Genomic DNA, 16,270 nt, shown 5'->3' with positions numbered 1-16,270 from the left:
TGAACTAAGTTGTTTTGTTTTCTTTGAGTAAATACCAAGAATTGGAATTGTCAGATCACATAATAATTCTGATTTTAATTTTTTGAGGAACCTCCATACTGTTTTCCAGAGTGGCTGCACCAGCTTGCACTCCTACCAGCAGTGTACAAAGGTTCCTTTCTCTCCACATTCTCACCAACACTTGTTGTTTCTTACCTTATTGATTTTATCCATTCTGACAGGTGGTGTAAGGTGATATCTCATTGTGCTTTTGATTTGCATTTCCCTTATGATGAGTGATATTGAGTAACTTTCCATGTGTCTGTTTGCCATCTGTATGTCTTCTTAGGAAAAATAGCTATTCAGGCCCTCTGTGCTCATTTTAATCAGATTATGGTGAATTTTTTCAGTTTTGTTTTTGTTTGATATTTTGCTGTTGAGTTGCATAAGTTCTTCAGCTACTTTGGATATATCAAAATATCAATCAATATCAATATCAGATATATCAAATGCAAATATCTTCTCCCATTTAGTAGGTTCCATTTTTGTTTTGTTGATGGTTTCCTTTACTGTGCAAAAGCCTTTTATTTTGTTAGAGTCCTAACAGGTTATTTTTGCTTTTGTTTCCTCTGCCTGAGGACACATCCTCTGCATCCTTTTTAACTTCTCTCTAGCAAACGAATTTGTAATCACTTTCTCCTTTATTTAAAAACCATCTATTGACTTATTTTCTCCTTCCTTTTCTTTCACTATAAAACTCAAAAATGTAGGGTATGTTCTCCAACTTTTCTTCATGAACTCCACTTGCCCACAACTCCTTCAGAATCCCTCAGTTCAAGGTCATCAATGAAGCTCCACGTTGCTAAATGCAACCAGTGCTTGGTTCTCATCTTGATCTATCAGCTGCATTTCACTTAAAGGATCACTCCCTCCTTCCAGGAATACTTTCTGTACGTCCAGGCCACCATACTCCTGATTTTTCTCCCACAGTACTTGCTGTTCCTTCTCAGTCTCTTTTGTCAGTTCCCGCTCATCTTACTAACCTCTAACTAGTAGTTTGACTTCTTCTTTTTAATCTTCATTCCTTCCTTGGTAAGTTCATCTAATGTCTTAGCTTTACATATAATCTCTATGCTGATGGCTCCTAGATGTATATCTGCAGGCTAGACTTCATCCTCGAGCACCTAGTAAAGATATCCCAATAGCCGCTCAAGGATACTGTTCCAGTGGCTCAGTTGGTTAAGCATCTGACTCTTGATTTCGGCTCAGGTCATGATCTCACAGTTCATGGGATGGAACCCCGAGTTAGGTTCTCTCTCTCTCTCTCTCTCTCTCCCTCCTCCTGCCCCTATCTCACTCATGCTCACGCACGTGCTTTCTCTCAAAATAAATGAATAAACTTAAAAAAAAAAAAAAGAATGCTGCTCCAACAATTCTCCTGTTTTGTGCTACATCATGTATTTTTGTTCTCCACTAGATCACTCCCATCACATTAATTTAGAACAAAAAACAAAAACCCCTTGATCTTACTTTCCTCACCAACTACTACTTTTGCCAGTCAATTCCTCTTAAGGCTACACAAATCAGGCTCTTATTCCCTCCTCTTCACCAAAACTGCTTATCAACTTCATTTCTAATGACCCCTACACTACTAACTGCAGTGGTCAGTCTACTTAACCTAATGGTAGCCCTGAAATGACTTTTATGCCCTCCTCTTTGATATACCTTTTCCTTGGCTTTTCATTTTGGCTTTCAGGTCAATACTCTTGGATTTTCTGGTCCCTCTTTATTAGTCTTCTTTGGCTGGTTCCTTGACTTCTCTCCATCCTCCTAGTGTTGGATGGAGACCTCCAGAACTAGTGGTCCTCTTCTCTCCTGTCTTCCTAGATCATCTCAGCCAGAGTCACTCAAAATATCATCTCTATACCTACAATTCTTATATTTATATCTCCAGTCAGGCCATCTTTTTCCAACTCCAGGCTCATATATCCAACTTACTAATCTGTAGCCCCACTTGACTCACTAATAAGCATTTCCAACTTAACACATTCAAAACTGAGCCCTTAATCATTCCCCTCAAACTTACTTCCCCTACAACTCTATTCCCTTGCTCAGGCCAAAATCTTGGGAGTCATTTGGATTCCTCGCTGTCTTTCATACCCTACATCCATCCATTGGTAACTCCTATCAGCTCTACCTTCAAGCCACCTGGAATCTGACTATTTCTCACCACCTCCACTGCCATCACTCTGGTCCAAGCCACCATTATCTCTCACATAAATTATGATAGCAGTCAAATAACTGTTTTCCCTGACTCTACCCTCACTCTTCTACAGTCTTATCAGAGTAATTCTTTCTATTCCTAAGTCAGATATTACACTGCTCTGCTTTAAAACTTTTCAATGACTTCCCATTTTACTCTGAGTAAAAGTCGTATTCATTACAATGGCTAATAGGGCCTTGTGATCACCTGCCATCACTTTCCAGCCTATGTCTTTCTCTCTTGCCCTGGGCTAATACCTAGCATGTGCCTGATTCAGAACCTTTAAACCTGCCTGGAATGCTCTTCCCCTGACTTGTGCATGCCTTACTCCCGTCACCTCCTTCTAACCTTTACTCACATATCAGCTTCTCAGTGATGCCATTTTGGTCCCCATACCTATTCTCTTTCCATGTTTTATTTTTCTCCTTAGCACTTATTACCATCTAACATACTATGTAATTAGTTAACTTATTTATGTATTATAATTTTCCTCTCAGGAACACGTAAGTGCCATGAGGGAAAGCTTTTTATTTTGTTAGGTTCCCTACTATATACACAATACTGTATCTACATATCTAGCTATATACCATACCTAGAACAGAGCCTTGCACATAGGGGATGCTCAGTAATCATTTGATGAGTAAGTAAATGGCATCTCCAATCATGATCTCTCCAATCAACCTCCATCCTGTCTCCAGAGTGATATAATTAGAAGATAAATCTGCTCACCTTAATTTTCAGCTTAAAACCCTTCAGCAGGTCTGCAGTATTATAGGTGATGCAAACTGAAATGTCTTCAGTAGTCAGGCATATTCTATAAATGTAATGAGTAAAGTTTATGTGTGTGGGGAGGGGGTAAGGGAGGATAAAAAAAGTGGAAATTGTATGACCCACCCAAGGGCGTTCAATTCAATTATTTTAAAATATATATTTTTTTAATGTTTATTCATTTTTGAGAGACAAAGAGACAGAGAGTGAGAGGGGGAGGAGTAGAGAGAGAGGGAGACACAGAATCCGAAGCAGGCTCCAGGCTCCAAGCTGTCAGCGCAGAGCCAGACGCGAGCTGGAACCCATGAACCGTGAGATCATGACCTGAGCCGAAGTTGGATGCTTAACCGACTGAGCTACCCAGGTGCCCCCAATTCAATTATTTTAACAAATTGTGCCCACTACTTGGCAGCTCCTGTATTCAGAATAAAGAACCATCTCCACAGCATGGCTTGGTGGGCACTAAGCAGGTCTGCCATGCTTACTCCCTCGTGGGCCCTATAACATCAGAGAAAACAGACTGTGTATATCCACATACTGTGTGGTTGCAATGTAACTGAACACGTTGCTTTTTCATTATTAAATAACCAGGCAAGGAAGAAAGATGTCACTGTTGGCATACTCTGAAATGATATCTGGAGCCAGATGTTTGAACCAGATGACTAAATTTGTTAAAGGCAGTTTGTACAATTATGTGAGGTAATTATACCTGGGTTTCAGGGTGACATGATTGGGGATCTAAAACAAGGGATCTATCATTCAGTGACTCCAATCTGTCAAGACCATACCTTCAACAAAAAAAGCAGCATCACCACCAACTTGAGCTTATTTCCCATGAGCAACCAAAGAGACTAGAGATGGGCACTCACAGAACCTTGCCATCCTGAAATCTCCCAGAGTACTTTGCTGAGAATGAGTCCTCTAGACCCATCACAGTAAATTATACTTCTTTTAAGATTTCCGCATCAGAGTGTTCTAGCCCAAGTCCTCAGTGGGACTTTGACAATGGCATACAATCTGACCAGTGTTTACTAGAACAGACTACTCCCTCAACAGTCCCAACACATACTCTACTTACTATTATTACCAAAGATCCATTTCCTCCTGATGTGGGACCTTTATAAATTCCTAGAATGTCCTTCCCACCCACACATTCCAGGCAAAGTGCTCCACCCAAGAATTAACCTCTCTAGGAATCCTCTGCAGATCCACTCAAGCCAGCTAATTACTTCTCTCCTCTTTTCTTTGCACTGTTTCCCATATATATCTCCCTTCCTGTCTTCATTTTATTAATTGCAATTATTGTTTTATCTCAAAGCCATAGGGGCAGTAACCATGTCTAATGTGTCTTTGAATTACTGATGCCTAACCGAGTACCTGGCAATTACGAGGCACTCCAATGTTTTCTTAATTTAACTTAATTATAATTAAAAAAGAGTGTTCTGGTCAGTGTAGCTAGAGTAAAGTTTTCATAATTGCTGGAAGGGGAAGACGAGTTGGAAAGAGGGAGAGAAAACATACAGAAAAAGAGATCCAAGTTGCATCACAATTTTTTTCATATTTCACATAAATAAAGGCAGTACTTTGCATTGGAAAGAATGTTACAGTGTGTCGATTTTTTTCTTTACCATTATGGGCAGAAAGTGAGACACTCTAAATTCTCAACATTGTTCAATTAAACCTTACCTCTTTCCCCCAAAAAAGAATATTACAGTGAATCCCAATTTGTTGATGCACCCTTCAAATTTCAAAAATCGGTCTAGTATAATGATTAACTGTAGTCAGACAAGGAGAGCTCATTCACTGAACAGTGAACTAATCCTTCTGTGAGCTGATCTGACAGAATATTTATGTTCTAACTAATGCAAGTTAGTAGGAAAAACATTAAGATTCTCAAAAAATAAACTGCCACATGATAGAGATCAAACACAGAAAATTCACATAAGAAACAAAAGTAGGTTTAAAACATTGAAAATATTCAATTGCACCAACACCAACAAAAAAATATAAATGAAACGACAACTGGGAAGCCACTTAAAACCTGTTAAATTAGCAGGTTTTTCTTCACGTTATTACCATCTAATGCTAGTGGGTTTGCTATGTAGCAGGGATAGTTGGCATAGATCTTGTGAAAATAATGGAAAACCTTACTAAAATGGAGTCAGGAGGTTTGGGAAGGGGACCTCCCATGCCCTACCACTGCAGATCCAACAGGAAGAGATGGACTTGATCTTGCACATGGATGCTACTTTGCTATCCCACCTGGGGAAGACATGCTTTCCTACCCCCACACCACTCAACAGCTCAGCCAATGAGAAGCCACCAGTTTACTCCAATGGACTTTTAGTTTATGACAGCTTTCCCAACTTATCCCTTTTCTCCCTAAAAAGGTGTACCTTTGTTCTCCAGATTTCCCATGGTTTTGCCACAGGTTGTTTGTCCATGTGGCAATTCTTTCCTGAATAAGCCCATCTTTTGCTGGTAAAATAACTGGAAGATTTTATTTTTAAGTTGAAAATTTACAGGAAAACAATCTGAACTCATTGTTGATAATTTATCATTAAGAAATATTCCACTTCTTCCTCTTTAAGGACATAGCTGAGCCGGTCAGTGGCGGCAGTCTTGTGGCAGATGTAGACATGCAGACCTTTGCGAAGACCCTGACAGGCGAGACCATCATCCTAGAGGTTGAACCCGATGACGGCACTGGGAATGTTGAAGTCAAAATCCAAGACGAGGAGGGCATCCCACCTGACCAGCAGCATCTGGTTTTTGTGGGCAAACAGCTGGAGAATGCCACACTCTCTCAGACTACAATATTCAGAAAGAGTCCACCCCATACTTACTGCATCGCCTGCGGGATGGCATCACTGAGCCTTCCCTCCACCAGCTGGCCCAGGAATACAACTGTAAGAGTTGTATCTGCAAGAGTCAGATACTGGACTGGACTGCCCTAAGAAGTGCAGCCACCCCCACAGCCTGCACCCCACGAAGAAGGTCTACTGAGGCCCCTCCACCAGCTCTCCTTTTGCTGTCAGGGTGTCGTCCTCCTGCCAAAGCCCCAGGGCCCTGGAGCCTCAACATAGTTTCCTTTGCATTGACTAGAGCAGTAAAAGGGAGAAGAAAATCTCCCAAAGGGAGTAGGATATTATAGATACAAAATAGTATTTATAGTAATGAAAAATCAGAAGCTAGAAATGGCCAAAAAGCATGGTCAAGTGAAAAAGATTTACCTATTCTTCGGAATATATATAGTCATCATTAAAATTGCACAATAATGACTGTTCAACATGGAAAAATATAATAGTAATAATGGTTACTATATATTGAACATTTATTATGTGCCAGGTACTATGGTAAGTATTTCACACGTGTTGTGAGATAAATACTATAATAGGGTTTCCAGAGTTAGCAAATAAAAATATAAGGGGTACAGTTCAATTTGAATTTCAGATAAATGACAGATATAGTATAAGTCTATCCCATGCAATACTACCCATTGTTTATCTGAAATTCAAATTGAACTGGGAATCCTATATTTTATCCGAACACTGGTAATCCATTTTACTGATGAGGAAACTAAGACACAGAGATCCACCTAGGGACATACGAGCAGTGATAAAATGCTAAGCATACAGAAAAAGTAGAATGGAAACTTTTGTCTATGAGTGATTAGAAATGGGTAAAACACATGCATGCCCATGGATCACAGCTGAGAAGAAGCATGAACAGATAAATACCAGGACCACCAAAATCTAGCACTTAGTCTGGGCACGGTGCTCCCATGAAGTCTTCCACGCCCATTTTAATAGATGAACAAAGTGAAGAGTTAAATATTTTGCTCAAAGTCATAAAGCTAGTACGAGCAAGATCAGATTCTGACTCTAAAGCTCTTTCTTTATTCCACTTTGTCATCTTGATTTCCTGGCTGAGTTTTTTTCCCCCTTCAGGTGCAGTTCCATCAATATTGATATAAAAGTTTTTGTGTGATAAAATACACGCACAAGGACACATGAATATTTCATGGAGATCTGCAAAACCTAGTCATTAAGGGTTTGCTTTGGTTTAAATTCATTCCTAGAACTAACCCCAACAAAACACTGAAAAGAAAAAGTTGTGATGCACATTATGGCTTAAATTGTGATTTCATTTAGAAAGTAAAAAAGCACCCTCCATATTAATCCATTTAAAAGTGAGATTGCTCTCCCACTTATGCCTCTCTCTAAGCTCCTCCCCTTTCTCTATACACTTTAGCAAGTAAACTTGTCTGGTCCTTCAAGTAACTCAGTCAAGAGGGATTACAAATTTTTTTAGGCCAAGCATACAGGAAAGTACATGTGCACACACAAACACAAACGTGCCGATATGCTTTCACCATGAAAGAAAAGTCTATGCTCTATACAGAACAGGGCATTTTAGGTGATTTCCCTTAGGTGTCAGCTTAATTTCTCCTTGAGAGGTTAGCCCACATCAAAAAGTTTGTGCTTTTGATTGTTTATTCTGAAAGAGGCAGCTGGCCACAGGACAGCCTGTGATGCCTTTACCACAGTTTGCTTTTGTTTTTCCCTCTTGATAATTACCTCATGACTAAACCACTCACTGGTCCATGTAGAAGAATCCCACAGAGATGAAAACACACTTGTTTAAATAAAATATTTATGAAGAAGCCCTCAAATGTCACTGAAGCAAATGCAAATTATCTTCACATATTGTGCAACCAATATGCCACTCATTCCTTAGAAGACTCTCTATTTCCTGATTGCAATTATCATTAATTTTTAAAAATTAATCCCATTGTGCATCATCATCCTAATGTCTATTCATAAAAATCTAGTGCTCTAAGGTTAACTCTCTTTTGACTATCTGTGAAATTTTTAATAAGACTAATATTTAATCTTGCTCATTATTTTGAAGTTTTCCCTTAGAAACTATGTTTAATCATTATCTTATATGTACATCTTCTAATAAATTATTTCATTCTAATTCAGTGCCAGTTGACATTAGTGAGGGTTCCACATTCTGACTTTTTAATGAAATACTACTTGGACACGATTTTCTCAGTTTGTTCTTCTTTCCACCCCCAGCCCCCCAAGTTGGGTGACATAACGGATCTCATTAGATTTTTACAGAAACCTCAAAATAAAAATTGAGGTCAATATTATCAAAGGAAAATAAAGAATCAGTTGATGTGTATGGCAACCGTTAACCACACCCCTGACTTTCCATAGCATCTTTCCTAATTTTTCAGGAAAGAAATACGAGCTGAGCTGAGCTGAGCTGAGCAGATTAGGTGGTTTAATCCTTTGCTTGATGGTCTCAACAGTTGTCCTCCACTTGGAATCAACACTTTAGAATCAACAGAAGAACTTTAAAAATATGCTGATAACAGGCCCCACCACCAGAGACTCAGATTTAATTTGTCTAGAGTAAAGCTCAGTCATTGGTAACTCTTTGTTTGTTTTATTTGTTTGCTCCCGAAATGTTGCTAATGTGCAGCCAAGGTTGGAAACCATTTGTTTAGAAAGAACTTTTCCTGAGAAGGTCAATGTCCACTTGAAAAGAGAAGTCACTAATGATGAGCCATAAGGCTCTTCTTCACACCCTGACCACAAAATGAAGAAAAATCTCTAGAAACACAAAGCTGGAATGTCAACATAAAACCTAAAAATTAAGCTGAATCTTTACAACTGCGTAGAATTTAACCTACAGTAAGAGACTAAATCCTTTATAGAAGAACGCAATAGACAAAGGAGGTCTGAAGGGGGCTCTTATGAAAAAAGACCTAGGAAATTTTCATTGACAATAACTCTCAGATTCTTAGTACATGTAATGTGTTTACCTAAGAAGCTACTTTGACTTAGACTCAACCCTTTCCAAGTGGAACCCATGGCCTTGCTGCTAGTTTAGCTCTGAGCTTCAGTTTATTCATAAATACCAATCTCTTTTAGCCATGCTTCTCAAATTTGAATGTGCCTATAAATCATCTGAGGATCCTGTTAATACACAGATTCATGTGCAGTAGGTCTGGGTGGGGCCTGAGAGTCTGTGTTTCTCATAAGCTCCCAGATGATGCTGATGCTGCTGGTCCACAGATGAACACTTGGAGCAGCAAGGTCTTAGAAGACATCATGAGGATTAAATGAAATGACCTACATAAAGAGTTTGGCATGGACACGGTTGGCATCCTAGAGAAGAAAAGGCTTATAAGGAAAATAATACAACGTGGTTAAAACCTAGGAATTACATGACACAATCCTCCCTTCTTTTCCAGATGTGGAAACAGTGGGTTAAGAAAAGCTAACATCTCTACCTCCTTACAGCCAAAGGAAAAAACCAATTGTTTTTAACTGGGGGAAAAAAAATGCAACCAAGGTCCACGAGTGAAAGTTAAACAGAACTCTTCATTCCATACCAGGAAAAAATCTTCTAACAATAAATGCTGTCCTACAATCAATCGGCCCTCTTGAGGAGAGACTGTGAAGTCTCCAGTTACAAAATGTGAGCATAGACCAGTTGATGTTGTTAAAGAACACATTCATGTTTCAGGCGACTGTTGAACTGAGAGACATCACACACTTAATATTTAAAAAAAATATTTTTTAGTAACACAGAAACCTCATTTCCTTCTTCCCTCCACCCCTTGAAGTAAATGGAGGTAACCTCGGTCAAAAAGCCTTGGAGTCTTCTTTGACTCCACTTCTCCCACCCCACACATCCATCCCATCCACAAATCCTAGCGTAGCTACCTTCAAATGTGCCCACAACCCAGTTACTTGTCACCATCTCCATTATGACAACGCTGGCCAACCCACTTCCCACTCTGTCTGCATCATGACAACAGCCTCCTATCAAGTTTCTCTGTCTCTCCCCTTGTTCTTCAACAGCATTTTCTCATCAAAGAGCCCCATTGCTGCCACTTCTCTGCTCAATCCCTCCCTTCTCGTTGAGAGTAAAATCCAAAGTCCTTCTGCTGGTTGACAAGACCCTACGTGATCTTTCCCCTCCAGCCCTCAACCATGTTTCTCATCATTCTCAATTTTTTTTCTCTCCAGCCACCCTTAAACTCACTGTTCTTTGAATCACATCAAGGATGCCCTTATCTCAGGACCTTTGTACTTGCTCTTCCCTCTGTCATGAAGGCTACACTCTGGGATTTGCAAGTTTATGTCCCACATCCCCAATATATGAAACAACATAAAGACACTTAACAGAAGGATTCTAACTGCTCTCTATGGAGAAAAAAAAGTGCTCACACTCAGCTTAAAGATCAGCACTTTACTTTCATAGTTCATACAGATGAAAGCCTGGGTGAGGCATTCCAGATCCAAATGTGACTCAGCTTTACTTTTTAACACTGCACTTTCATCAAATCCTCTCTTAACACCAAGTCAGGGGAGACTAGGTACTGTACTCCCACATCAGAGCACCCCAGCTACCTGGGCAGGGAATAACCCTTCTGGATGGCCACTGATCTGTGACCCACGCATAGTCCACCTCTGAAAAAAATGAACAAATATCCCAGATGCAGTGTCCCTCTGCATAATTCCCCACAGGGAATGATATCTGTGTTCTTCTTCTAAAACCAAAGTTCCTCAGTGGAGCTTGAGAAAATCTAACTACCACCAAGTAGGCATGGATAGACAATGGACAGAGAAAGCTGGCAAATGCCATTCAGTTGAGTCCCTTTGCAGAAAAGGAAGTCATTCATTTACAGAGAGGACTTTGTCGGGGACCCGTGTCCCAGGACCAGTGTGTATGCTTATTTTGGTTCACACTAGACAATCGCCGGGGCACCATGTGCAGTGTTGTGCAATGCAGCTACTCAAGCCACTCAGCTCTTAGCGCTCGAAATGAAAGCCACTCTTGGTTCAGACAATCAAACAGCTTCAGAGGGATAGAGATAAATGCATCTAATATAAGAATTAATGTGGGCAAGGAGAGGAAGGAGGGAAGTGAAGAGAGATCTGGCCTGAGCTGAAGTGCCCTGGGAGAGAGGGTGCACTCTGGATGTGGGCTTTAGCCTCCGTCCCTCTCACCCCATGCTCACAGTGCTCCACTCCTGCCTCAGGAGCAGGCTGCTTCCAGCCTGAACCAAAGATCCAGAGAGGCATGGGCTACCTAGAAACCACCATGCCCTAGTTAGGAAAGCACCATAGCCCTTTTAGGAACTCAAGGACTGGCAGGGCATGCTCTTAACTGTGGCTTCTTCTCAGCCAAGTTATCAGACTTGTTTCTTGCAAGGAGTTTTTTTCTGTGACTCTTCCTCAAGGGCAACCCAGTGCAGGGGCCAAGCAAAGCCCAAGAACATGGAATCCAGCTTATATATTAAAAGAAGCAGAGGCATAAAATCAGCCAAAAAGATGTGGAGTGTTAAACATGGACTCAGCAAGAGGCCTCACTCATCTTCTCTTATAAAGAAAGCCAAAGGAGAGGACTTATGTGGGATAACAATGGGAATTTGTGGCACAGTCACAGGCAAGGAAGTGGGACATTTCAACACTAATACTTGCTCTGGGTGAAGCATGCTAAATAATTTTCTTGTTCCCATGGCTCAAGGAGAGAACTTTCCCCACTTAGGACATCATCCAGGGCTCCCAGTTCACGAAACAAGGAGCTCTCACTGGTATCTGTGGTCTGTGCAGCACATCACAGCCAGCAGGAAGCCACACAAAGGCTGGGCATTGAACCTCCAGGGAAATTGTTTGGGATCAACAGTATTTCTTGACTTAATTCTGCAGTTTGAAGTAACACATTAGTGATCATCTGATAAACTTAATTAATGTAACCACAGGCAACAGGGAACAATAATCTTTCTTTTTCAATAGAAAAATAGACTTTGAGTAGGGAAAATCTGATATAAACTTTTGGCAGATGATTTGTCTTCACCCCACCGACCCATTTTGAATATACTATCAAGGAAATGCTATGTAAGTCAGACTCGCTGTGTATCTCTTTATAAATCAAATAATTATCCTTTGTGCAAGCAGATTTTTATATAATGGATTGGCTTAAAATGAGGTAAATTTGTACTGGATAATTTGCACAGCAATAGCTCCTTTCCAATATTTATACACAGGAACATCAAGGGGAAAGGCCATTTTCTCATCCCATCTTTAACGCATACTTTTTTTTTTTTTTTTGTATTTAGGTTGAGAGAATATTCGAGAAAATGATTTCTCCAGGTAAGAAGAATCTCAAGTAAACATTTGGACTGTGTCTTCCAGTAAACAGCAGTGGATGAAATGTGGGAGACCCAGGGCCCTTAGGAAAAGCAAATGGCTCCACTAAAACTCCTTCCTCTAACCTTAATTGGTCAAATGCCAAAATAAACGAACTTTCCAAAGTTAGGAGCTGTGCAACTTCCACTTAGGGATAAGTGCAGGTGCCCCAGCCATGACCAGCAAGCCCACCACCGACCCGTTTGTGCCCGGCGGCGGCAGCTGGTAGCTCCGGGCGCCCAGGCCCAGGCCGCCTCCACGCCAAACGACCCGCCGGGAACGGGTTCAGGCCGGGCTGCCCAGGACCCGGAGCTCCCCGTAGCCGGCCCCGAGCCAGATCCCGCCCCGCCCTTCCCACCCTAGACCGGGGAAGGGAAATGGGCGCTCAAGAGAAAGAGTGGGAAGTGCCCAGTGGGATTCAGCCGCAGCCGGGGCCGTCCCCAACTCCCAACTTCCCAGAGTTTCCTCCGGCCTCGTCCCCCTTCCCACGGCGGAGAAGCGGCCGCGGCCTCCCCTCGGCCGGAGCGCAGAGCCCGGGAAGTGGAACGCGGAGCCGGGAGCTCGGGAGCCGCCCCCCGGAGCGAGGGCGACCGGAGCGCAGGTGGCGGGCGTGGTCCCTCCAGCCCTGCCCCAGTCCCCCCGGACCCGGCCTCCGCGCAGCAGCCTCTGCCCGGGTCCCCGCCCGGGTCCAGCATCAGGCCACGGCGAGCCGCTTCCTGATCCCCTCCTCTAGGTCGGCGGCCACCCCCCACATTCCCCCAGTCCGCGTCGCTCCTCTGCCTCAGGCCCCGGTGCGGCCCCAACTCCCAGCACAGGGCCCTCCGGTCGCGCCCAGCAGCGGCGGCTGCACTCACCTGGGTCGCGAAGCCGGGGTCTGGCGCGGTCCCGCAGGTGGTAGATGAAATCCTGGCAGCTGTCGTGCTCCAGGGCCCCACGGGCACAGAGCTCGGCTAGCAGCTGCAGCGCCTGGTGACAGAGCGCGTCCCTGGCCCCGGGCATCGCCCCCCCGCATCCTCGGACCGAGCCGGGCAGGCGGGCGCGGGAGACAACCCTCCGCCTGCCAGCTCAGAGCCGCCGCCTCCGGGCCGTCCGCGCTCTCCGTCAGGGAGCCGCCAAGAAACGGCCCGAGCCCCAGCCCCGGCTGGCCGGGCCTCCCACCGGTTGCATGCAGCTCTTCGGCTGCCGGTCGGTCGGGCTTTCTCTCTCTCCCGCCCGTCCGCTCCGTCCCTCCCTCCCCCGGCACGGAGGGGAGGTGGCGCCGCACAGCCCCGCGCGCCTCTCTCCCGGCGCCCCGCCCGCCACTCGCGGCCGCCGGGGGGCGGGGCCCGGTCTGTGGCGCGCGCCGCGGGCTGGGATCCCGGTGGGCCCGGCTCCGGCGCCAGCGTTGGACGGAGGGCGCTCGCCCGCTCCTAGAGGAGCGCGGGACTCGCCTCCGGACCCGGCGCTCAGAGCGGCTGCGCCCAGGCTTGGGGAGTGTGAGCGGGGGCGCGCTGTGGGCATTCTCGCCTTCCCACCCCTCCGTCCTCTTGCAAACCAACACTCTCTCCCACCGCCCCACGCCCGGTGCGTCGAAAGCACGTTCTTGGGTGCGCTGCGCGAAAGGTGCAATCTGAACCACACCCGCCCAAACTGAAGAACCTAGTCCCGGCTTCGAACTTGAAAAGCGCCGTCTGGACATAAATCACGGGCCTAAGGGTGCTAGACCCCCAAAGGCGGGTTCGGGGCCAAGATTTGCCAACAAAGGAAGAATCTCCCAAGTGCAGGATCTTTTCCACCACGGTGGTGATTTGGAGACGGTGGAGGCTCTCACGTCAGAAATAAGGTCAAATAAATGGCTCCTGAGAAAGGTGCTGGGACACAGATCCTGGCTGGTTTTCTCAGCAACTGATTAGAAATCCGAGGATTGCCAGCGTGTCTCCTGCACACACCAAGTTAGACTATCACAGAATCTGAGGTTTGGGGAAAAGAACGTTGGCCACCTCTTATGCACCCACCTCTTCACACTCCCAGGCAATAAGCACAGAAATAACTGCGAAGACTGAACTCCGGTGGGGAGGGGAGCAGGAGAGGGGTGCCAGGCACTATACCACACGCCTTTTAGATATAGAATCTCATTTCATTCCCTTGATAGCCCCCCAAGATCTACATAACTGTTATCCTCATTTTACCAATGAAAAACCTGAGGCTCATAAAGGCTCAGTTCACCAGCCCAAGTTCATACTTGAGGAGGCAGAGTAACCTCGAATAATAGTAATAATAAAGTTAATAATATTATTATTAGCTTTAAGTAAAACTCGTGTCAAAGCCTTACTCTAAAACAATTACAGTAGAATCTCTACAACTGGCACTCTTAGCCATAGGTTGTGCTGTTGCTAGGGACACCTCATAGCAAATCATACTGTGCAGTTAGGTATTTCAGGATGCTACAGAGTGTTCACCCAACAGACAGCTTTGAAATCCTGCTGTGAATGGTGCTAGGGCCTCAGGATCTTATATTAGAACAGTAGAGAGAATGCAGAGTTATAAAGATAACTCCAAACAATGAAAAGACAAGCAGACTCTGTGTCCTAGGAAAACTAGGAGGGAGAAGAAGCCAGCTGAGAAGGAGCCTGTGAAGATACAGAGCAGAAGCTGGTCCTTGAAAGGAAGGAAAAGACCATGTGACAGTGGAGGGGGAAGCAGAGAGTAGGATGCTACTGCTAGTATAGTAATGGTGGGGAGAAGGGTGTGTGTTAAAACATGTAGAAATATACCACTGATGTGAGTACCTCAAAGAGAACTGAAAGTGAAAAGTCCAGTTAAGAACAAACTTTGATAAACCAGGCCAGATATGACAAGGGCCTAGATCAGGCCAAAAGCACTAGCTGATTGCCAAGAACATCTAAATTTGAGAAACCTTTCAAGTATTAATTGACAAGACTGCAACCAATGGGATGAGACAGAATGAAAGACACAGAAGTTACACAAACTGACCTAGGTCGTATCTGGTAAGTAGCGGAAGATACTTAGAATTGGAAGCCTAGAGTTTAGTTGCCATATTGGATGGGTTCATCCAGGCAAGGAGAGCTGGAAAATTGGAAGAGAGCTTTGCCATTTAAAATGTGCTTCAGTAAGGAGGAGATTGAAAAAACCCGGACAGAGGGGAGTCATGAGAGCCAAAGGAGGAAGAGCATTTGATGGAAGAGTGATCCACAGCATCAATTGTCAACAGAGCCTAGAGAGACAAAAACTAAGAAGTGCCCTTTGGAGGTAGCAGGCAGTAAGACATTTGTAATTTAGAGAAAATGGTTACTGTGGAACCAACCTTGTGGAAGTTACTTAAAATTTTTGTGCCTAGGGTTTCTCTTCAGATAATACTAATATGTGCATCAATGAATTCTTATAAAGATTACATAGAGTATTTGGAATATGCTGCCACATAATATGGGCTCAATCAACATATGTTTTTGTTGTTGCTGTTGTGTGCCTACAATGTACTAGATGATGCTAAACACACTTTCTTAATTTATTAGTGACAACATTCCTAAGAAGTAGGTGTTATTATTTCCCATTTTATAGGTAAAGCATGTGAAATCAGGTGGCTAAATAATTTCCCAAGGACAAATTGGTAGATTGTTTCCAGGGACAGCCACAACCATCCCTCTCACTCCATATGTCCTTTTTCAACATGACTTTACCACTCCTTGAACCAAGTAGTTGAGTCTGTTTCCCTTCCCCTTTGAATTGGGCTGGCCCTGTGACTTACTTTAACCAAAAGAATATGTGAAAGTCATATTCTGGTGTCAGAATGGTGGTTGACAAGGACGTGCAGAAAAGGGAACCTTTGTGCATGGCTGGTGGGAATGTAAATTGGTGCAGCCACTATGGGAGACAAAATGGAGGTTCCTCAAAAAATTAAAATTGAACAACCATATGATTCAGCAATTCTTCTTCTGGATATATATATGAAAGGAATAAAATTGCTATCTTGAAAAGACATCTGCACCTCCATGTTCATTGTAGCATTATTCACAATAAACAAGAGATGGAAACAACCTAAATG

At 43.6% G+C, this 16,270-nt stretch overlaps 1 protein-coding gene and 1 pseudogene across 1 annotated transcript in view; one reads left to right on the top strand and one right to left on the bottom strand.

Moving 5' to 3' along the window:
- The window catches only part of SYT9 (synaptotagmin 9), a 150,512-nt gene extending 137,285 nt beyond the window's left edge, over positions 1-13,227 (bottom strand). The window contains exon 1 of the mRNA XM_047072010.1: positions 13,083-13,227. Within this exon, the coding sequence (XP_046927966.1) occupies positions 13,083-13,227 (145 nt within the window). The remainder of the gene's footprint in view (positions 1-13,082) is intronic.
- Positions 5,644-6,016, top strand: LOC124504986 (ubiquitin-like; annotated as a pseudogene).
- Positions 13,228-16,270: the final 3,043 nt, after the last annotated feature.

The sequence above is a fragment of the Lynx rufus genome, unplaced genomic scaffold, assembly GCF_022079265.1.
Source record: "Lynx rufus isolate CCGP_SWC_20201006 ecotype Redwood Valley unplaced genomic scaffold, mLynRuf1.p SCAF_9, whole genome shotgun sequence".
Classification (NCBI taxonomy): domain Eukaryota; kingdom Metazoa; phylum Chordata; class Mammalia; order Carnivora; family Felidae; genus Lynx; species Lynx rufus.
This window is presented reverse-complemented; position numbering and strand designations above follow the sequence as displayed.